Source organism: Lutra lutra, chromosome Y, assembly GCF_902655055.1.
Source record: "Lutra lutra chromosome Y, mLutLut1.2, whole genome shotgun sequence".
In the NCBI taxonomy this organism is placed as follows: domain Eukaryota; kingdom Metazoa; phylum Chordata; class Mammalia; order Carnivora; family Mustelidae; genus Lutra; species Lutra lutra.
This window is the reverse complement of record NC_062297.1, coordinates 1,866,274-1,889,068: the sequence shown is the minus strand read 5'-3', so window position 1 is coordinate 1,889,068 and position 22,795 is coordinate 1,866,274. Positions and strand designations below refer to the sequence as shown.

The 22,795-nt window shown below is 56.1% G+C and overlaps 1 protein-coding gene across 1 annotated transcript; it reads right to left on the bottom strand.

Annotated features, from left to right (window-relative positions):
- Nucleotides 1–6,209: 6,209 nt before the first annotated feature.
- Nucleotides 6,210–19,234, bottom strand: LOC125092626 (uncharacterized). Its single transcript, XM_047717026.1, is given in 18 exon segments — nt 6,210–6,436; nt 9,757–9,846; nt 9,952–10,097; nt 10,296–10,407; nt 10,569–10,646; nt 11,994–12,585; nt 13,002–13,093; nt 13,717–13,818; nt 15,865–16,043; nt 16,480–16,584; nt 17,011–17,095; nt 17,190–17,231; nt 17,233–17,339; nt 17,439–17,550; nt 17,689–17,766; nt 18,447–18,541; nt 18,544–18,951; nt 19,039–19,234. Coding segments are annotated over 17 exon segments (2,601 nt in total). The 3' UTR covers nt 6,210–6,436; nt 9,757–9,774.
- Nucleotides 19,235–22,795: the final 3,561 nt, after the last annotated feature.

The following is a 22,795-nucleotide window of genomic DNA, read 5'->3' as shown; positions in this document are numbered from 1 at the left end:
AAACACACACATGTTTTATTCTCACTATGTACAACTTTAGGGGGCCCATGTACTCCAATACATATACAAATAAACCTATTTTATTTGTTAAGAATAAAGAGTATTTTATAGTTTCAAATAGTAAAAACATAAAGAGATTATTATACAATGCACACAAAACCTTAAATTATTACATAAAAATAAAACGAAAAAGAATTGAATTGTTTTGTTTGGAGTTCCCTGATGTAATAAAACAATTTAACAGAGGGGAAAAAAAGGGAAAACAAGAAACAGAACCTGATTTATTAAAATCATCTCAGTAAGAAGACAATAGAGAGTGGCTTGGATTATAAAGATTATAAAAATTAAGCAGAGAACATGTATATAAAGCCATATGAAACAGAAGAATGTATATGAAACAGAACAATCAATAAAAACACATGCAAAAACACATAGCATGATATAATAAATTAACTGCAATTGAAATTAAAATTAAGAAAAAAGAAAGACTAGGAAAAATGAAAAAAATATCATGAATACAATTGTCTCTAAAGGTATGACCATCACAGACAATTTTATTTTTGTACAAAGAAATTCCACTGACCCACATTGGAAGACAGACAGCATGAGCCTTTCATGGAGCCACAATCATACAGCAAAGCAGACCCAGATGCCCATCCCGTGAGACAATGTCTGGGCGAATCCTGTGGAGAAGGTGGTAGGAGATGCTCTCTGTCAGCCAGGTGACTACAGTGTGCACCCTTTGGAAGGCCAGACAGCAAGAAGCTGACGCTGGCACTCAGGTGACACAAAGCATGTATGCACGCACCTTCACCATTGGACAAAGAGCACCTTGCATTGCATTCTGCCAACATTACAAATGCCATGGGAGGGGTTCCTGGCTTGCCTGGTCTGCAGAGGAGAACACGTCCTCCCTCGCCTTCCCATCTGCAGGCCAGCCAGGTCAGACCATCAGTGAAACAGCAGGTTGGGCTATCACATCCTCAGTACTGGCCTCTACACGTGGAGAGAAAATACCCAAAGTGTGGCTTCGGACCAACAAATTAGGCTTGGGACATTTGATTTGGGGCCAATGCAAGCCAATGACTCCCAGAATTATAGGAATGGACGGGTTTTTTACACCATGTCTCAGTAGACTCAGTCGTCAAAGTGCCACACGTACAGTGGCCTGGACACGGAGGTACCTGTTGTGGTTGCTCTGGAGGTTCTTCGTCCTCAACATATTCCTGGCAGTTCCATACTGATTCTTGAGTCCACAGCATCTTCTGTGCCTTCGCACAAGTCTTTGGCTCTGTCTCCTGTATCAGCCATGGATGCATGGCTCTGAGCCATGGCTCCATTCCTAGGGTGGCCTGACCAATTTTATCGCAGGGGTTAGAGCTGTACAGAGTTCATGCCAGCTGCATTCTGAGGTGCTAGTGGTGTTCAGTACAACCATGTGCTTAAACATCCATGTGTTCAGACCAAGGTTTCTGTGTGTGCCCACAGGTGCATATGTATGCAGGTAGATGTAACACTACTGGAAGGGGTACACAGGTATGGCCTTCCACGTACACATAACTGCATGTGGAAGCATGTGCACGGACAGGCTTATCATCAAGTCCATGGGGCTGATGGGCTGGCATCTGGATACTTGCTGCCACAACTTGGGACAGGGACGGATGTTTCATGGTTAGTGGCTTTATTTTGGCTTATGTTGCACAAGTCAGTCTTGCAGAGGCTGCTAGACAGGATACCCTCGTACTCCTGTCGAGGTGGTAAAATGGAAAGCAGTATTGACCTTAGACATCCCGGCTCCCTGTTTTGGTCGTGGGGACCCCCTCCCTGACGCCCTAAGCTCCATGCACTGCTACCATGTGGGGCTCCCTGACGTCCAAAAGGATCCGCCCTCCACTGCCTGACCCTTCTGTCCCAGCAGGGCCAGGCAGGGAGAGGGGCCAGGCCAGGCTTCAATGTCAGCCCAGTGCCCAGAGCGCAGGTGGCAGATGCTTAGGAGTATGGGACCCTGGGCCCTCCTCTCCCCGAGGCTTCACATCCTTGGCAACAGCCTTCCAAATGCCACAAGCGTAGACGGATCCACTGTGGTCCCTGAAATGGCCCAGGCTGACGACCCCTTAAGGCCATGGTCTACACGGGAGCTGTTCTGCTCCCGCTGCTCAAGGAAGAGCCAGCACGTAGGGCACTCTCAGCTGACGAGCACAAGCAGAGCCAGGTGGCAGCACGCGGGAGCCAGGCAAGGATATTCCGGCATTTCCAGACCAAGATTCCCCAAAGAACGGTCTCCCCTACGCTCCGAGAGACAAGCCTTCCCTCCTGGAGTCTCCACCCACCCCAGAAGGGACAAGGCTTGCTCCTACAGCTCGTCAGCTCCACAGCCTGACACGGAACCGGCGTTGCACCCTGCACAGTGCAAGGGACGAGAAGCAGCCATGACGTTTGACCGCCAGTCCCTCCTTTGGCAAAGAGCCACTGCCACAGGAGAGGTTCTTCTAGCAAATGTTGGGAGGAGGGATGGGCCAGCTGAAGGGCAGAAAGGATCCTCTGGAACCTCACCCTCAGGGCTGCTGCCCTTGGAGCCCCTTTAGCTGGGGATAGAGGAGCGCCTGGCGGGCAAAGGCTCACATCTGCCCCACTGTCCTGGCCGCAGACTGGAACCTCTGCCAGCCTCCCGAGGCAGAGGCGTCTCAGGGGAGTAGACACCGCTGGCGGGCCCCGCGACCCAGGGGCTCACCTCGCCACCTCCCAGCTGAGGCTTGTGACAGGTACTCTGCAGGCCATTGGTCTTTCCGGGGGACTGCGCCCACGGCCAAGCCCTCAGAAGATGGACGGTGCCCAAGACGGTCGAAGCAGCCTGCCCGCACTCAGCCCGTCGGCAGGGGTTCATGCTCCCTGGGGTGTTGGGGAGGACCAGGTGTGCCTTTAAGGGCATTCCCCTTTGGGGAGCACAGAGGGCGGGGTAGAGCATGAGCGGAGAGAGGGCATTGGGCCCTTGCCTTCAGACCAGTGGAAGGCCAGGCTCAGGCTCAGCATGGGAAAGACAGCACACGGGTGAGCGTCCTGGGTCTTGCATTCAGCAATACTCCGCCCTCTCCTCTGTTGACCATCTGGGGGACCCCAAGCCAAGATCCTAGGGAAGCAGGGAACTGGGACTCACGGGGCAGCGTGGATTTATCAGTAGGAGCGTGTCTCCACACGTGAGTGTGAGACGGTTGTGTGCCTGGAGGGTGAGTGAGTGTGTGTATGGCAGGACATGACAGTGACTGAATCACAGTGTGTGGGGGGGGGTGTGGGGAGATTGACTGGTTTTGCCCCTGAGTGTATGTGTCAGTGCATCTGAGTGGCTAAATAGTCCGTGGCAGGGGGTGGGGGGAAAATCGACGGTGTCCCTTTGTGTGTGTGTCTCTGTGTGTGTGTGTGCACGCGCGCGCGCGCGCACCTGTGCACGCAGGCTCACACGCGCAGCTTTCCCGGCACTTACTCTCCCTCCAGCCTCCGGGGCCTGAATGAGAGTGTTGTCGTTCCTACCTTCCCACTTGCCGCTGTCCCCACCCAGCAGTCCCTCCACAGGGCCTGGCCTCCAGTCCACCACAGTGTTTCTGCGGTGGAGAGGATGACTGTGTCAGCAAGAGCCTGGTCCCTTGCCAGACCGATAGCGAGCACGGGCACTGGGCTCCAACGGAGTAATGAAACTACAGGCCCAGCCGTGCTGTGTGCAGTGGATGTGTCTGAGGACGTGCACAGGGAGCCCACTGCAGGACTGGCATCGGCATCCCCTAAACCGGGACACTGGACATGTTTGGCCCTGGCTCATCTTTCCCTTTCCTTGACCTCTGTCTTTGTCCCAGGGAAGACATGAGCCCTGTGGCTGGCCTTTCGCTCATCTCCTCTCGCTGCGCAGCACCTCCATCTGCAGGGGAAGGACCTCCCCCGGCTGGGATGCAGTCCCAGAGCTTGTGTGTCCAAGACCTCTGGGCAGGCATGCGGGCCCATCCCTTCCTCGGAATGCGGATTCCCAGGCCGCATCGTAAGCACCCACCTCACACCTGGAGCTCAGGCACCCCACCTGCCCCTTTCTGTGAAGAAGCTCATTTTTGAGCGGACACACAGTAACACACAAACACAGGTGACATCGGTTTTCTACATTTCAGTGTTTCTCTGTGGGGGCCACAGTCGACCTCGTGTTTCACGCCGGCACCGGGCTGCAGGGTTGCCCTGCGACAAGGAGCCAGGCTGATCCTTTGGCTCCATGTGAAGTTTCAACTGCTTCTGGTCAAGTGCGATGCTTCCGCATATGCATCTCAGCAGCGTGAATCTCCCGGGGTGGGACAGATACGCAGACGCAGACACACGGACACACGCGCACACGGGTACCCATCAGGAGGCTCCACATTCCCATACATGGTCTCTGAAACAAAGGCATGGAGAGGGCCCATGTGTACACACACACACACGAGACGCAGACTCAGGGCACTGAGATGTGTAGGAGTCCACACACAGTCATACTCACATGTTTTTCGACACAGAGAGTCATGTGACACAGATGTGCTCATGCAAAACATGCACATGCTACACACCCCCACACATGATCTCTGAAATAAGATCAGCGAGATGGCAAATGGGCACCCACACACACACATACACACACACACACACACACACACACAGTCTCCAGCACTGAGGCATACATGGGTGGCGACACCTAGACACACAGATACACACACAAAACCACAATAACCCCTAGGCCTGCAAGCCCACAACACACAACTATACTTTGTGAGCACACAAGGCTATGCAAACAGAACACTCCCTGGCAAGGTCTATGGCACCCAGCCCTATATGCGTAGCCCTGTAGGGGCACACACAACGGTGCCTGAAAATGCACACATACAAAATACACCGGACTCACCTCACCCAGGCATGCCGAATTCAGTGTGCACGTATACACACATGCATGTGTGCTTAGAAGCACACACACGTGCAACAAACGCATGATCCCTGATCGCAGGCATGACACTCGGCCACGCAGAAACCCAGTCCTGCTCATGGAAACACACAACCAAGAGACAGTCCCCGACACACACGGCGACCAGCACGCACACGTACACACCTGCCACAAACTCTCCCATGCGTGCTCCTGAAACCTACACACACACGAGGCAAGCACACGGGCCCACATTCACAGAGAAATCGAAACACACACGCCGGCACACGCATGCAGCACACGTAAACACACACGGCCCCTATGTGCATGCAGTCACAGGAGGCCTCGCAACACTTTCACCCACGGGTGTGCAAACACACAGACACAAAACATAAACACACTGTGTACGGCATGCAGGCATACACACTGGCCACACACACACACACGCACACACACACACGGGCACATGAATCACACAGACACACTCAGCGCCGATGCACACATGATGTCCGGCACACAGGGGAGCCCAAGAGGACACCCAAGTCCACACACACGTGCAGAATCATACACACACAGTCCCCAGCTCAGAGGAATGCTCCGGTGGCAACAGGTGCTGCCACATGCACGCGCGCAGGCACAGACACACAAACACACAAACACAAGTGTGCGCAGGCGTGGACCTGCCCACAGCTGCTCCCTCACACACAGCACACTCACGACGTCACCCAGCCCATGGAGCACACCTGCGTTCCCTCACACATCCGTGGAACTGTCCCCTGCGCTGGGTGCTGTTACCTGCAGGAGGGTCTAGGGGCCACAGGGACAGTGAGGGAATGCCTCCGCTTTGGTCGTCCTGGGACCCTTGGTTGGGCGCTGGGCCAGACCAAGAGCACGCATGGCTTCGCATCTCAGCAGAGCAGGGCACACTTCCAGGCGCAGGGGAACTTGCAAAAGCTCTCCAAGCGATGTGAATATGGTGGGACAAGGAGCATTGGGGCCTCCAGGGCCACTCTCGGGAGCACCTTACCCCTCCTGGGTGCCCTGCTCCAAAGAACAAGACTTCCCAAGAGAGCCCCGCCTTTTCCCGTCCTCTGCCAGATCGTGCCTAGGAAGGGTGAGGTTCTCTCCGCAGGCCAAAAACTGCTGCGTGCTGCCGCCATGCTCTCCGTCACCGCCCCCCGCCTCCACCATGGAAATCCTACAGGATGGTGGCGGGAGGCTCCCACCAGGCTTTTTTCCTCCCTGCCATTTCCGGTGCCCCTGATAAAAACCCACACATGGACACAAAGTGCTCTGTGACTTGTTTATGGCCCTTCTCCCTGTCCCTGCAGCTAGGGGCAGGGTCCTCTCTAGCGCTGCCCCTGCTGATCCTTCTCCTGTTTCTGTCCCGTGTAGGCTGAGCACCACGTAGACGAGCCCATCCGTGTCTGCCATCGGTGGAGGCCTCATCAAATTCTTCTCGGTGGTCAAAGTCGGATGCTCTGTGATGTCCACTTCCACACAGCTGCCATGCCGCCACATACACAAAACCATCACACACACACAGAGAAATATGAAAAGACACACAAAAGTCTTAGCTATTGTGCCAGTACCATGCTGTCTTGATGATGACAGTTTTGTAAAAGAGCTTGAAGTCCGGAATTGTGATGTCACCGACTTTGGCTTTCTTTTTCAATATTCCTTTGGCTATTCGAGGTCTTTTCTGGTTCCATATAAATTTTAGGATTATTTGTTCCATTTCTTTGAAAAAAATGGATGGTACTTTGATAGGAATTGCATTAAATGTGTAGATTGCTTTAGGTAGCATAGACATTTTCGCAATATTTATTCTTCCAATCCAGGAGCATGGAAAATTTTTCCATTTCTTTGTGTCTTCCTCAATTTCTTTCATGAGTACTTTATAGTTTTCTGAGTATAGATTCTTAGTCTCTTTGGTTAGGTTTATTCCTAGGTATCTTATAGTTTTGGTGCAATTGTAAATGGGATGGACTCCTTAATTTCTCTTTCTTCTGTCTTGTTGTTGGTGTAGAGAAATGCAACTGAGTTCTGTGCATTGATTTTATATCCTGACACTTTACTGAATTCCTGTACAAGTTCTAGCAGTTTTGGAGTGGAGTCTTTTGGGTTTTCCACATATAGTATCATATCATCTGCGAAGAGTGATAGTTTGACTTCTTCTTTGCCGATTTGGATGCCTTTAATTTCCTTTTGTTGTCTGATTGCTGAGGCTACGACTTCTAGTACTATGTTGAATATCAGTGGTGATAACGGACATCCCTGCCGTGTTCCTGACCTTAGCGGAAAAGTTTTCAGTTTTTCTCCATTGAGAATGATATTTGCGGTGGGTTTTTCATAGATGGCTTTGATAATATTGAGGTATGTGCCGTCTATCCCTACACTTTGAAGAGTTTTGATCAGGAAGGGATGCTGGCACAAAAACAGACACATAGATCAATGGAACAGAATAGAGAGCCCAGAAATGGACCCTCAACTCTATGGTCAACTCATCTTTGACAAAGCAGGAAAGAATGTCCAGTGGAAAAAAGACAGCCTCTTCAATAAATGGTGTTGGGAAAATTGGACAGCCACATGCAGAAAAATGAAATTGGATCATTTCCTTACACCACACACGAAAATAGACTCAAAATGGATGAAGGATCTCAATATGAGAAAGGAATCCATCAAAATCCTCGAGGAGAACACAGGCAGCAACCTCTTCGACCTCAGCCGCAGCAACATCTTCCTAGGAACATCACCAAGGGCAAGGGAAGCAAGGGCAAAAATGAACTTTTGGGGTTTTATCAAGATCAAAAGCTTTTGCACAGCAAAGGAAACAGTTAACAAAACCAAAAGACAACTGACAGAATGGGAGAAGATATTTGCAAATGACATATCAGATAAAGGGCTAGTGTCCAAAATCTATAAAGAACTTAGCAAACTCAACACCCAAAGAACAAATAATCCAATCAAGAAATGGGCAGAGGACATGAACAGACATTTCTGCGAAGAAGACATCCAGATGGCCAACAGACACATGAAAAAGTGCTCCACATATCTCGGCATCAGGGAAATACAAATGAAAACCACCATGAGATATCACCTCACACCAGTCAGAATGGCTAAAATTAACAAGTCAGGAAATGACAGATGCTGGCGAGGATGCGGAGAAAGGGGAACCCTCCTACACTGTTGGTGGGAATGCAAGCTGGTGCAACCACTCTGGAAAACAGCATGGAGGTTCCTCAAAATGTTGAAAATAGAACTACTCTATGACCCTGCAATTGCACTGCTGGGTATTTACCCTAAAGATACAAACGTAGTGATCCGAAGGGGCACGTGCACCCGAATGTTTATAGCAGCAATGTCTACAATAGCCAAACTATGGAAAGAACCTAGATGTCCATCTACAGACGAATGGATAAAGAAGAAGTGGTATATATACACAATGGAATACTATGCAGCCATCAAAAGAAATGAAATCTTGCCATTTGCGACGACGTGGATGGAACTAGAGGGTATCATGCTTAGTGAAATAAGTCAATCGGAGAAAGACAACTATCATATGATCTCCCTGATATGAGGGAGAGGAGATGCAACATGGGGGGTTGAGGGGGTAGGAGAAGAGTAAATGAAACAAGATGGGATTGGGAGGGAGACAAACCATAAGTGACTCTTAATCTCACAAAACAAACTGAGGGTTGATGGGGGGAGGGGGGTTAGGAGAGGGGGTGGGGTTATGGACATTGGGGAAGGGTATGTGCTATGGTGAGTGCTGTGAAGTGTGTAAACCTGGCGATTCGCAGACCTGTACCCCTGGGGATAAAAATATATGTTTATAAAGCTGTAAAAAAAAAAAAAAGAAAAAAGAAAGGATGAATACCCAAGTTTTGTAGCAACATGGACGGGACTGGAAGAGATTAGGCTGAGTGAAATAAGTCAAGCAGAGAGAGTCAATTATCATATGGTTTCACTTATTTGTGGAGCATAACAAATAGCATGGAGGACAAGGGGAGATGGAGAGGAGAAGGGGGTTGAGGGAAATTGGAAGGGGAGGTGAACCATGAGAGACTATGGACTCTGAAAAACGATCTGAGAATTTTGAAGGGGTGGGGGGTGAGAAGTTGGGGGCACCAGGTGGTGGGTATTGTAGAGGGCACGGATTGCATGGAGCACTGGGTGTGGTGCAAAAATAATGAATATTGTTATGCTGAAAAAAAATAAAAAATTAAAAAAAATAATAATAATAATAATAAAAAGTCTTAGCTATTTGTGAATAGGCATGTTGCCAGCGATCGTGAACGTGATGTCGAGAGCATGCCTTTTCCTCGTGGGATCCCTATTCCCCCAAGCGAGGGCAACATGACCCTCGTGCGGATGGCCTGGGACCATGCCCAAGGATGTCCGAATGGCTGTGGGAGGACAGGCGGTGCTCAGGCATGTGGAGGGCTGTCAGGGAGTCGTGGTCCAAGAGTGGGAGGGGACAAGGAGCCCGACTCCCACAGTTAGGCAGGCCATCCCCAACTGAAGGAGTGGCAGGAGGACCGAGAGAGGGGCCGACAGCCATGGGAGACAGTTCCGGAAAATGGGGTGGAGAAGCCTTGCTTCGCCTGACTGACCGGGGATTTTCCGCCCACACCATGGGGGCATGAACCTGCCAGAGTAGACACACCCTCCGCCCTGTGTGTGTGCTCGGAGTTCCCCCAGGCTCACTTCCCACCCTACCACCTCTTCATTGTCCAAGCTCCTCTGAGCCTCAGTGTCCCCGCCACTAAACTGACTGTCCCCTGGCACCCTCCTCACACAGTTCAGGACCCAGCCCTCCTAGCTCCTCACCGACAGGGCCTCCTCTCAGCTCATTCCCATAGGGCGCCTTCCTGCCTTGGGTAGTACTGCAAGGGATTGGGCCACAGGTCCTCGATGATGAACTGGTAGGGGAAAAAAAGGTCAGGTGAGCACGGGGCCCCCGACCCTGTTCCCCGAAGCCGGGAATCCAGCATCACCGCTGCTGACGTTGGTTGCAGGGGCCTCACCTCGGCGATCCTGTTGGACCCTGGGCAGCTGGGGTCACACCACCAGTTGAAGAAGTTCAGGCTGCTGGTATCCCGCCTGCGGCTGGCAACTCCACGTTCATAGTCCCAGAACCACTGGACTGGAGTGCAACGAGTTGCCCTATATCCTGCGGGACGAGGAAACTTCAGGGAGGCACCGAGGCCTAGGACGCACGCCCGCTCTCGTTCTCAACCTACAACCTCTCCCCGACCTGTGCCAAATCCCTCCCCCGACATGAGGACCCTGTACCCCTCCCTTCCTGCTAACGGACCCTCGTGCCTGCTGGTCCAGCGCCAGCTCCCCTGAAGCTCAAGCCCACTCCTACCTGCGATGCTAAGGTGATACTCCTTAATGATCACGTCGTTCTGGAAGTAGGGATTGCTCCCAAAGGAAAACATCAACCTGTACCGGTACTTGGGACGACCCAGTTCCTCCACCTGCCGAAGCAAAGCACGAGGAGGGGGAGGGGAAAGGGGTCGGGTCCCCGGGGTGTCCTGAGTGACCAACTGACCGCGGCTCTGAGCCACTCTGCCGCACCCCCTCCAGCTCAAACCCCACTCCCAAGGCACCGCCGCCGGCCTCAGTCTCCAGGACTAACCTCTAAATTGGTCATGTAGCTGAGCAAGTCTGGGTCCTGGTCACCTGTCACGGCTGATATCTGGGGGTGATTCAGGATCTGCCTTGGGTCAAGGAGCCTCGACGTCAAGTGCTCCGGGAAGAGAACCAGGGACAAAGTGCGGCCTGTGCGGAAACAGCAGGCACCGCCCCCACCTCCCAACCTCCCCAGCGCTTGCCCTTTCATCACCCATGCTCTGCACTGGGGCATCGCTGGGCTTTGAGGATCGACAGGGCTGAGGCTGACCAGGCCCAACAGGACAAGGACAAGAGACTACCTGCTCTCCCTTCCTACGTCCCTCTGGCCTGTGCCCTGCTCGCCTGGGTCAGGAGGCAGTCAGTCCCCACTTTGGATGTCTGCACGTGCTCGGTCCCCCTCTCAGGGATGGGTTTGCTTGTGTGCTCATCTGAAGCCCTGGCCCCTTGAGGGACCTTCTGTGCCCACAAGGGGGCTGCTCCGCTCACTTGCAGCATGCCTGCACTCCCAGGGTCCCAAGCAAGGGCCAGGCAGATTCAGCAACACAAGGAGGAAAGGCGTAGGGTGGGAGGATGGGGCGGGAAGAAGGAGACACAGAGAGACAGAGACACCCAAAGCCCGAGGCAGAGACACAGTGGGAGCGCAGGGAGGAGAGAGAGCGAGAGAGAGAGAGCTCAGGTGGGGGAACATGGAGAGGGAGAGGCAGGGAGTGAGGAAACGTGTCTGTGCGCACCTGGGCCAGGGGACACGGCCTGCTTCAGTAGGGCAGGCTGAGACAGAGTTTGTGGCACCCCCTGCACTGTGGCCAGGGTCTCGGGGTCCGCTGAAGTCTGGCAGCCTGCTGACTGACCCTCACTGAGTGCAAGCGCACAGAACTCTAGGTCCGCCAGGAGCTAGGCAACACTGCAGATTTTGAAGGACAGGGAATGAGGCCGGCAGCCTCTCCATCTGCCCCAGGTACCCCCCAAATCCTTTCCTTCCAACTTCTGCTCTGAGCCAAGTGGGACTGGGCTTCACTGAGTGGAGAGTGTGGACACGTGTTCTGGGACCACAGAGGTGTGTTGGGGTGCTGCAGCCCCAAAGCACTGGCCGGGAGCTTCTGCTCAGAGAGGACTCCGCAGGTCTCAGCCCCTGCCTTTCCTTCCAACCCCCAATCCCTGCACCCACCTCCTCCGGGACCACCCTCTGCTGGACCCTGGCCCCCTATGCTGTGCAGTAGAAGGGTGGGCCCACTGCTCTGGGGTTACGCCCACTGCTGCCTTTGCGGCCTACTGCGGAGAGGTGCCCACCGCTGGAGGGCTGGGACCCACGGTTGCGGGAGCGCAGCCCATCCTCGCAGCTCTCCTGCCCCTACTGAGGCTCGGCTCCCTGCTGCCCTGCTCCCACTGTCCTCCACAGATGCCAAAACCCAGCCAGCAGGATGAAGGATACGGCGTGTGCCCAGAAGCCAGGGATGCCCCGAATGATGGCCCTCCTTCGAGCCAGGTGACAACTCCGCTTCTGATTCATCCTGCGCTTGAGCCGCAAGTAAGCCCTGGTGGCTTGGGCATCCACAGAGCGGAGAGCCTCCTGAACCACCTCCAGCGCGGCAAGTGCGGCCCCGGCTGGGTCGGGCCGGGGCACCGGCTCTGCCTGCCACAGCCCCTTCGGCTTCTCCACCTGCTCTGCTTGCGCCACCTCCTCATCTTCCACCGCCACCACCTCCACCTCCGCCATGATATCCTCCACCAGCAGCACCAACTCCTCCCCCGCGCCGGCCTCCTCTGTGCCCTGCTGGGCCTCAGCTTCCCGCACAGCCTCTGCCACCTCCCACGTCGCCTCTAGGGCCAGAAGCGCCCCCGCGTGCCCGCGGGAGCCCGTCTCCCTGAGGGCCCCCGCCTCCTCACCGCCCCCGTCTGCGACCAACGTGGTCCAGGCTTCTGCGGCCGCCCCGCCTTCCCCGGACCTCGACTCCCTCTCCATGTGGCCGTGGCCCTGAGCCCAGGCCGCTGGCGAGGGCAGGCGACGGAGGCGGGACCCGCAGGTTCAGCTCCCGCGCCCAGGAACGGCGCTGGGCAGCAGCCACCTATCAGAGTGCGCGGGCCTGGGGCACGCATGCGCCCAGGGCCCCCCGGGGCTGCCGGTGCAGGGGCCGAGAGGGGCGGGGCCGGGAGGGGCGCGGCTGACGGGAGGCACACCTGAGGCCTAGGCAGGGTGGAGCCTCTGAGCCCCGCGCACACCCCCAGGTGCTCCGGGGTCGAACTGGTGACAGGGCAGTCGGCGTGGCCACCACCAGCCTTGTCCCTTGCCCGTGCGCCCGAGCCAGCCAGGAAGCCTGCCCGTGCCCCTCCACCGCGGTGGCCTCCGCGCCTCTCAACCCCTAACGTTGTCTGCAGAGACACCTCTCAGGCCTTTCCCGCAAGTGGCCTGGTGTCACAGGCCCACTCGTCCCTTTCTTACCCATCCGTCCGGGACCCCTTGCCTGGCGCCAGGAAGTGAAATCCAGCGGCTGAATCCCTTGTCTGCCCGCCGCCAGAAAGCCTCCCGCGCTCCTGCTTAGCGGAATGGGGGGAAAGCCTTGTGGGCATCAAGCTGGTGCTCCAACTGAGCCACATCACTGTCACGTGGTTTTCCCCTTGTCCTGCCCAGTGGTGGAGGGCTCCAGGAGCCTGCCACCAAGGTGCTGGGTGCTGGGACCATCTGCCTCTCGACCCCATGGCCTCCCTCCCCAGCTTTCCTTAAAAGAAGGAAACCGCACACAAAATACTTTCCCTTAACTGAATTAGCGAAAAGAGCCAAGGCCCCTGGTCACCTGGGTGCCTACAGAGCTGTTAAGCAGCCCCAGCGAGGTCCGGGATTGGGACTCGGCAGCATGCTCATGGGCCAGACATTTAATCCAAAGAGAAACTCAGTGAATTTTCTGGCCAAGCCAGTGGTAAAACTTGCTCCCACAGTGCTTTCCTCTGCCCGACCCTTTTCCCTTTTTTCCAGTGTCTCTTTTCCTCTTTGCTTTCTCCTTCATCACCTGACTTTGTTGCAAGGCCTCTTGGGTCTTTCTTCTAGCTCTGCTCCCAGTTCTCCCTTAGTCTGTGTCCCTCACTTAGTGGAGTCCCAGCCGGGGAGGGGATGGCCAAGTGAGCCTTGACAGCACATGTGCCCTTTCTCTGGTACTCACCACGTCCTCCGAGACAAGACACACCTCGTAGAGGTCTGCTCCCGGGGGCGGGGGGGTACTGTGTTGGGATAGGATACATGCCGCCTGAGGTGTCAGGAAGGCCTGGTGGGTGATGGCAAGGCCACCGGCATTGCGGTGGCATCAAGGGAGGGCCTCCTTTAAAAGGAATGGGTCGGTGTGTCCTGGCGGAGTTGGACCAGGAAGAAGCAGGAGGAAATCCCTTGGCGTTAAGTGCAGGGAGTGTGGTCCCAACAAGTGTCGCTGTATCAAAATCTGCTTGTCAGCGCAAACAAACACCCCTGCAGGGAGAAATATGCATGGCTGTCTATGGGGAGAGGCAAAACTCTCTGAGACAGTCCTTGAGACAGCTCAGATTTTAAATTCCTGGTACAGTCCAAAGTGACCCGGCACTTGCAGCCTTGCCCAAGCCACTGGAGGAGACTCCTCCAGTTTTATTGCCGGAAAAGGAGCACAGCCTTGGAGACGCAGAAGGCTTGGGTGGTGACCAGGGAGGGGGATGAGAGGGAGACTGGGAGGAGAGGGAGAGAAGCCCAGAAGGAGAAGAAGAGCTGAGGGAATGGGAGGGAGGGAGAGAAGGGAAGAGAGGAACAGGGGCAGGAGGGAGAGGAGTGTGCAGGGATGGGGAGGGAGAGACAGGCAGGGAGCGGCGAGGAAGGGCGGAGGCAGGGAGGGAAGGACTGCTCGGCCCCCAGCTGCATCCATACTTTGCAAGGCATATAGACCCAAAGGACACATTGCCTTTGAGGAAGGGACCCCCCACGCGTAGGGAATCCAAAAATCAGCTGGGCAGTGCTTAATCCAGCGGTGTCAACGAGGGCAGCTGTCATGTTTGCCGAAAATATGAGACAGCGAATGAGGAAGTCACGGAGGAATAGAGGGTGGAAACTGCCCGGAGTACACAGACACCAGGTACTGCAATTGTGGACTGCCCGGTGTCAGTAATGGGGCTGCTCAGTAATGGGGCTTCACAGCAATGGAGTAAGATGTGGACGACAGCAGAACGGGCGGGTTTTGAAAAGCTGGCCACGTCTATTTCTACGTGCAAGAGACAGCCCTTGTAGCCCCAAAGTCACAAAAGAACTGGAAAGTGGGAGGAGTGAGGCTAGGACCTCAGAAGATGGACGGTGCCCTAGACGGTCGAAGCAGCCTGCACGCACTTGGCCCTTAACCAGGGCGCATGCTGCATGGGGTGCTGCTGAGGACTAGGTGTGCCCTTTGGTGGCATTTCCCTTTCGGTGCCTAACCGGAGAGAGGGCATTGGGCACTTACCTTCAGACCATGGAGAAGGAGGCCTATCAGCCTCAGGGTCAGCACGGGAACACAGCACACGGGTGGCTCTCCTGGGTCTCGCATTCAGCAATACTCTGCCCTCTCCTCTGCTGACCATCTCGGGGACACCAAGCCAACGTCCTAGGGGAGCCGGGAACTGGGGATCATGGGGCAGCGTGGGGTTGTCCGGACGTAAGCGTGTCTCTGGACATGTGAGTGTGTGACGGTTGGGTGCCTGGGAGGGTGAGTGAGTGTGTGCATGTCAGGACATGAGAGTGACTGAATCACTGTGTGTTGGGTGGGGGTGTGTGGGCTTTGCTCCTGAGTGTATGCGTCAGTGTATGTGAGTGGCTAAATATTCTGTGGCTTAGGGCGGTTTGAAACCATTAGTGTCCGTGTGTGTGTGCGTGTGTGCGTGTGTGTGTGACTCTCCCTGCCATTTATTCTTCCGCCCAGCCACCTGGGCCAGAATGGCAGTGTCATCTTTCCTATCTTCCCTCCTTCCACTTTCCCCTCTCCAAAAGTCCCTTCCCAGGGCCTGGCCCCCACTCGCTCCCGCTATCTGTGGGGCTGAGAGGATGACTGTGTCAGCAAGGGCCTGGGCCCCTTGTTTAGAAGAAAGGAGAACACTGGCAATGGGGTTCAAAGAGTAATGAAACTACAGTCCCACCCGTGCTGTGTCTGAGCCCATCCTCCAGGGAGCCACCTCTGGAAGACGGCCATCGCCATCCAGCAAAACTTGACACTGGACATGTTTGGCCCGGGCTCGAATTTCCCTTTCCTTGACCTCTGTCATTTCCCCAGGGAAGACACGAGCCCTGTCAGCTGGCCTTTCGCTCATTTCCTCTCCCTGCCCACCTCCACCATCCCCAGGGGAAGGACCTCCGCCACGCTGGGGTGCAGTCCCAGAGCTTGTGTGACCCAGACCTCTGGGCAAGCATACGGCCCCATCCCTTCCACGGAATAAGGGTGCCCAGGCAGAGTAGTAAGCATCGACGGGAATCCCATGAGCTCCAGCACCCCACCTGCCCCTTTCCCTGAAGAAGACCATGTGTGTGAGCGTACACACAGAAACACACATAAACACGGTTGACATCGCTTTTCCACATTTCAATATGTTTACAGGGGGGCCTCGGTCGGCCCTGTGTTTCTCCCCGGCACCAGACATGAGGTGTTCCCTGTTGGAGGGACCAGGCTGATCACTGGGCTCCATCTGAAGGTCCTGGACTCTTTCCGGTCAAGTGCAAGGCTTTTGCGTATTCATCTCAACATGCTGAAGTTCCCTGGGAGAGACGGATACACAGACACAGACACACAGACACGCATGCACACAGGCACACATGAGGAGGCCGGTGAGTATCCTCTATGGCCATACGCTGGATTTACTTGAGGGTGTCAAGGCCCTTCGGGGAACGGAGGTCATTCTCCCCTGCCACTCTCTCCCCGGATGGACCCCGTTGGCGATCACCCTACCTTTCCTCTGTCCACGTAGCCAATCTATCTGTGCGTGCTGGCCAGTGTTCTCTGGCTGATTGCGGTGGGCACAGGAGATTGCCCAGGGAGATGACTGGGAAAACTCTACCGATGAACACAGAAAAGTAACGGGATGACACATTAGCATTTACCGCCAGGGAACCCAGACATCTGTGCCAAGGGTGGCAGAGGCACTTAGGCGGACTCAAAGCTGAGGCGGTGGCTAGGAGACCTGAGGGCAGGAGTTCATGGCCAGGGATTGGCACTTCCCGCAAGGCAGCTGCTGAGCCGCCTGCTTCTCCAAGGCAGATGCTGAGCCGACTGCTCTTTGGTGTTGCCTCACCCGCCTGCCTCCAGCTCCCCAGGCAGAACCGGTTTGATACGGCACCCCCTGACTCATGCTGATGCCCTTTGCACACGGGGTCACCGCCTCTTGAGTGTTCCTCTAAGCCTCCGTTTCTTCGTCTGTGAGGCCCAGGTCCCAGTGAAGCCTACGGAGCATTTTCAGCACCCACGTACTGGGAGTCTCACCTGCCGTCGTCTCAGTTCCCTCTGCTGGGGCCTTCTTCCTCACGTAGTACTGCAGGGGATTGAGCCACGGGTTGTCCATGATGATCTGGCAGGGGCAACGGGGCAGGGCTCAGATGCCCATCCCAATCCGCTGGGGAACACAGCCAGGTTCATGTGTGCCGTGTGTCACAGGGACCCACCTCAGCTAGCCTGCTAGACCCGGCCAAGCTGTGGTCAGTCAGAGAACCTGTTGAAGAAGTTTAGGCGGCTGTCATGGTGTCTGCGGCTACGGGTGTCCCGTGCGTAACAGGGGTGCCACTGGATGCGAGTGGAGTGAGACGGCTCGTACCCTGCAGGAAGACGGGTTCGTGCGATGGCGCTGGAGAATAGGTCAGGTTCAACCCACCCGCCGGCACCTGCTGCCACCCCTCCACGCAGAGGCCCCTTACCAGCGGCCCTGAGGACATACTGCTTCTCAACGACTTCATTGCGGCAGTAGGAGTTCTTGCGAGAGAAGAGCAGGATCTTGCCGCGATCATGGGGAGCCTCGAGTTCCTCCACCTGCCGGGAGGCAAAGTAGGGGAGAGGGTTGAAAATCTCTGTCCAGCAGACCCTTCCCCACTCGCTTTGGGGAGGAGTCACTTCTGTTACCTGCTCCTCTCCCATCCCCCTGGCCGGCCTCCGTCTCCCGGGCCAGACCTTCAAATCTGTCATGGAGACAAGTATGCCTTTATCTTGGCCACTGATCATGGCTGACATCTGCGGGTGGTTCACAAACTGCTTTGGGTCAAGGACTCTCCGAGGCCACGAGATCAAAGGGCGAGAACAACAGAGCAAGGCTGGACGGCAGGTGGGCCCTGCATCCCCTCTCCTCCCACTGGGACCCACTCCCTCCTCACGGCCTTAGTCAAGTCCCCCTGGGCCCACGCACGACCTGTTGCATTAGGTAGCTAGGTAGCGCTCGGCCGGGCACTAACCCAGAAAAAGCTGTGCGTCCTCGGAGACCTCCCTCCCGGCCCACGCCACCCCTCTCTGGCACATCCTCCTGTGCTGATGGCTAGGCAGAACTGGCTCCTTCCCAAGACAGCCTCCATTGGTGCCTCTGGCTGACCAGGTGGCCGTTCACATCCCCTCGCCTGCTGCATAATTCCCAGGGGAGCCTGAGCTTGAGTGGAGCTGTTTTGTGTGACGCGGCCCCTGGGCTATGCCTCATTCTGACCCGGCCTTCTGCTCCTACCCTGCCGGCGGAGCTTCAGGGCCTCCTGCGACATCAAGGGCAACCCGCAGGCCCCACCACGGACCCCCACCCGGAACCAGGAATTCAAGGCTGTCGTGACCACCGAGGCACGAGCCAGGCCACCACAGCGCGGGCCCCCTGCCACAGGAGTCTCCTGCACTAGCCCGGCCACATCGGGGTCCCTACACGAACGGTCCCTCCACGAACGCATCAAGGATACAGCCTTGGCCCAGAAGCCAGGGATGCCCCGGATGAGGGTGCTTCGGTGTTCCAGGTGATGCCGTCGCCTCTACCAGAACCTGAGCTTGAGTGAGAGTAGGCCCTGCTGGCGGCCTTGTTCACGGGCTCCAGCTCTGACTGCAGGGCCTGCAGGGCCTGGAGCGGGGACCGGGGCGGACCTGGCTGTGCCCCTCACTCACCTTCCCCGTCCTGCTTCTCCTGCAGCTCCTGGGCTGCTTCCTCCTTCTGGCTCTCCTCCCTGGCCACTTCCCTCTTGTCCGCCTCTGCCTCCACGTCCTCAGCCACCTGCTCTTCAAAATCCTCCTCTTTGGCCTCTTCAGCCTTAGCCCCTTCCTCCACAGAATCCCCCTCAGGCTCCTCTCCCTCCTTAAGTTGCTCATCCTCCTCCTTAGCCTCTTCCTCAACAGACTCTTCCTTGTCATCTTTCTCCCCTTCCTCCTTAACCTCCTCAGCCCCTTGCCCCTCCGCAGCCTCCTCTTCAGCCTCTCCAGGACATTCCACCACTTCAATCTGCTTCCCTTCATCCTCTGCGTCCTCCTTGACCTCCTCGTCCTCCTCCCGTTCCTCTTGACCCTCGTCCCCCTCGTCTTCCTCTGCCCCAAGCCCAGGCGCCGCCATTGTGTCCTCCACCAAGACCACCAATTCCGCCCCCAGGCTGGCCTCGCCTCCGGCCTGCCAGGCCTCGTCTTCCCACACACGCTCGGCCGCCACCGCCCCAGCCCCTACGGCCTGCAGCGCCCCCACTTCGCCCCCGGCACCCGGCTCCATGAGGGCGCCCGCCTCCTCACCGCACCCTTCCGGGACCAAGGTGGTCCCGGATTCTGGGGCAGCCCCGTCTTCCCTGGACCCCGCCCCGCTCTCCATGTGGGGCGCGGCCCTGAGCCCTGGCAGCGCTGGAGGGAAGGAGATGGAGGCGAGAGCACGTGCCTCCCCACACAGCCAGGCAGCTAGTGCTCTGGCGCCCAGCAATGGTGGCGGACAGCAGCCTCCTAACAGCGGGTGTGGGCCTGGGGGACGCATGCGCACAAGGCCTGCGGCAAGCCTGCGACGCGCAGAGGCAGCTGAGGCACGCATGTGGCTTGGGCCAGGTGAGCCCGCCCAAGCCACACCCAGGATGATGGTTGTCCCCGGGGCCAACCACTGACACCGTACCAGGCACATCCTTCTCGGGCCCCGCCTCTCACCCCCACAGGAGCCGGCCGGGGAGCCCAGCGGTACGCCTCCTACCGGGTGGCCTGAGGCTCCACCTATGGTGTCACCTATGGTGTCCTTGTGACCCCGCCCCGACCCCGCGCCTGTCCACTAACACCCCCATCCCGTGGCCGCCTTCACCACGCTGTCCACCCGGTATTTGAAGCTTGTCGAGGAGAAACTGCCCCCTTGCCCTTCCCCAACACAGTCCTCGAAGACTGAGGACACCGTACGCACCCACCGGGAACCCCGGTCAGGAGCACGTGGAAATCGTCAGCCCAGGCATCGCAGAATAGTGCCATTCCAGGGGACAGAGGCCCCGAAGCTGTCTGCCTCTTTGAGGGATGGGGGTTGGGAAGTGTGGCCGCAGTACCCCCAGTCCCTGTCCTTGGCTGCTCAGCATAAGCAGGTCGGAGAGTGCTCCATCCACCTGTCCGCCTGGCCTTTCCTCATGTTCTCCTCTCCGACTTCCCCTCTCTCGCTCTTTGAATTCAGGGCCTCTTTCTCTGTCCTCTCTCTGCCCACAAGGTCTCTGGAAGATCAAGGCTTCAGGAAGCAAGATCCAGAAGCCTGTCCCAGCACCCCCTTTCCCATGAAATAAAAGCCCTCTTCCCCTCTGCGACTAGCCACTGGTCACGTGACCAGGGAAAGGGTCCCAAGCTGGGTGCCCCCGACACACACACACACACACACACACACACACACACACACACAGAGCACACACACCGACCCACAGACACGCAGTGTGTTTCGCATGGAGCACAGAGGGAGGTGTGCCTTTTGTGCAGCCAAGGGCTTACGACAAAGCAAATACGGATGACCCTCTCCTGAGACGATGTCTGGGCTAACCCTATGGATGGGCAGTTGGGCATTCTGTCTGTCGGCCAGGTGACTACAGGGTGCACCCTTTGGAAGGCCGGAGGCAAGAAGGTGGGGCTGGCTCCCAGGTAACACAGCCCGTAGGCATGTACCTTCCCTTCCAGAGACAGAGTGTCTTCCATTGCATTTGGGCAAAACCACCAATGCCATGGGGAAGGCGTCCCCAGCTTGTCTGGCCTGCAGAGGAGAACACATCTTCTCTAGCCTTCCCCTGCAGGCCACCAGGTCAGACCCTGAGCAGAACTTCAGGCTGGGCCATCATATCCCCAGTGCTGGCCCCTACACGTGGAGAGAGGATACCCAAAGTGTGGCTTCGGGCCCACGAGGTAGGCTTGGGGCAACTGGTGGTGGAGGCCAATGCAAGCCGGTCTCCCCCAGCATTACAGGAACAGACGGGCTTCTTACACCACATCTCAGTCATCTCAGTCGTCAAAGGGCCACAACGTGCCACGTCCTGTACATGGAGGTGCCTGTCGTGGCTGCTCTGGCGGTTCTTCATCCTCTACGTGTACCCATCAGGTCCATACCGATCCTTGAGGCCACGGCATCTTCTGTGCCCTCGCACAGGTCTTTGGCTCTGTCTCCTGTATCTGCCGTGAATGCACGGCACTATGCCATGGCTCCACTCCTAGGGTGGCTGGATGAATGGTATCGTGGGGGCAGGGAGGTTGACATCCCTCACTTCTCAGTTCCAAATGTGCAAAGTTCATGCCAGCTACATTCTAAGGTGCTAGAAGTATTCAGTACAGTCATGTACTTATACACCCATCTGTGCAGACCAAGGTTTCTGTGGGTACCCACAGGAGCACTTATATGCAGCTGGATGTAACACCACGGGAAGGTGTACACAGGCGTGGCCTTCCATGTACACACACCTGCACATGGAAGCGAATGCTTGGGCAGACCTATTTCATCCCTGACCGGGTCTTGACTTGTTTCCAGCAGAGTGGGTTTCATATGCACCCCCACTGCCTTGGACTCTGGTTTCCATCTGTGCAGCCATCATGTGGATGATGTCCATGTCCACTCCCACTCCAGGGAGGCATTCATGCAATGACAGACATCTGACATTGCCTTTGCTAGGGGAGGAACATGAGAGGGGACACAGGACAAGAGGTGTGCAGCCTGGAATGGAGACATCATGGGAGGCTGAGTCTCAAGGGCACCTCCCTTGTCTCTTGTCCCTGTTGCCTCGACTCATGTACACTGGAAAGCACCCACGCATTCTGGGTGGTCCATCCCTCTCCTGTGAGGCCCCATGCATGGAAGTCCAGTGCTCTGGGCCCTCCAGTCCTATAGCAAATATCCGTCTCCTGGAAGCTCTGGCCATTAAGCCCCTGAAGCTGGCAGTCTTCTTCAGAAGGTGCTCCGCCCTCCTGTGCCACATATGTGTTTGCCTGAACATGCCCTGTGTCTTTTGCCATGCTTGGTGATGGGGACTCTTGGGACCCTTGGGACGTTGGGAAAATGCTGTCTGCATGCTCCATGTAAGGGTCAAACTATAGGGTCTTGATTACCTGCTCCAGGATGGTGGCGAAAAAAACAAGAGAGTCTGATACAGTGTCTCCCAGGAGAGACCCGCAGAGACACAGGCAGACAGTGACAGATGGATGTGGGCCTTATGAGTTAGAGAGGATGGTGTTCTGAAGGCCAGAAAGAGACACAAACTCACCCCCAGAAAGGGAAAGGAAGATGGGGAATGTGAACCCAAGTGCTGTCCTCACTGGGGAGGATGGTACTCAGACACTGGCCATACCTGACCTCAACAAGCCTGTAGTCCGGAAAGCCCATCAACCCCCATGGATCCAGGGGGAGACCACATCTCCACAATATACCAGCTACTCCAGGTCTCAGGGTCACTGATTCTCCAGGGGTGATCAGGTTAGTGCCATTCACTTGGAACCACACCTGCAACAACAACATTGGGCCCTAGTTGTATTTCCCCAGCAGGGCTGACAGTGGTCCCCTGCTCCGCAGATGCTGGGTACTCCAGGGACATGCTCACGAGCCACATCCCCTGGTTTGCACCCTAAGGCCCTGGGAGGAAACCCAATGTCCTTATGACGCGATGAACGGCTTAAGCCATGCTACCTGAGGCATGTGTCCAAAACACCTCCTTCCAGGGCAGGAAGAACATCCCCCAGTCAAGGTAGCAGGACACCTGTTCACGGGAGACACATAGGAGGTAGTAGTAGCACCATGCAGCCTTTCCTCTCCCCGTTAGAGCTCAGCAGGTCCTTTCTGAAAGCCCTGAGGAGT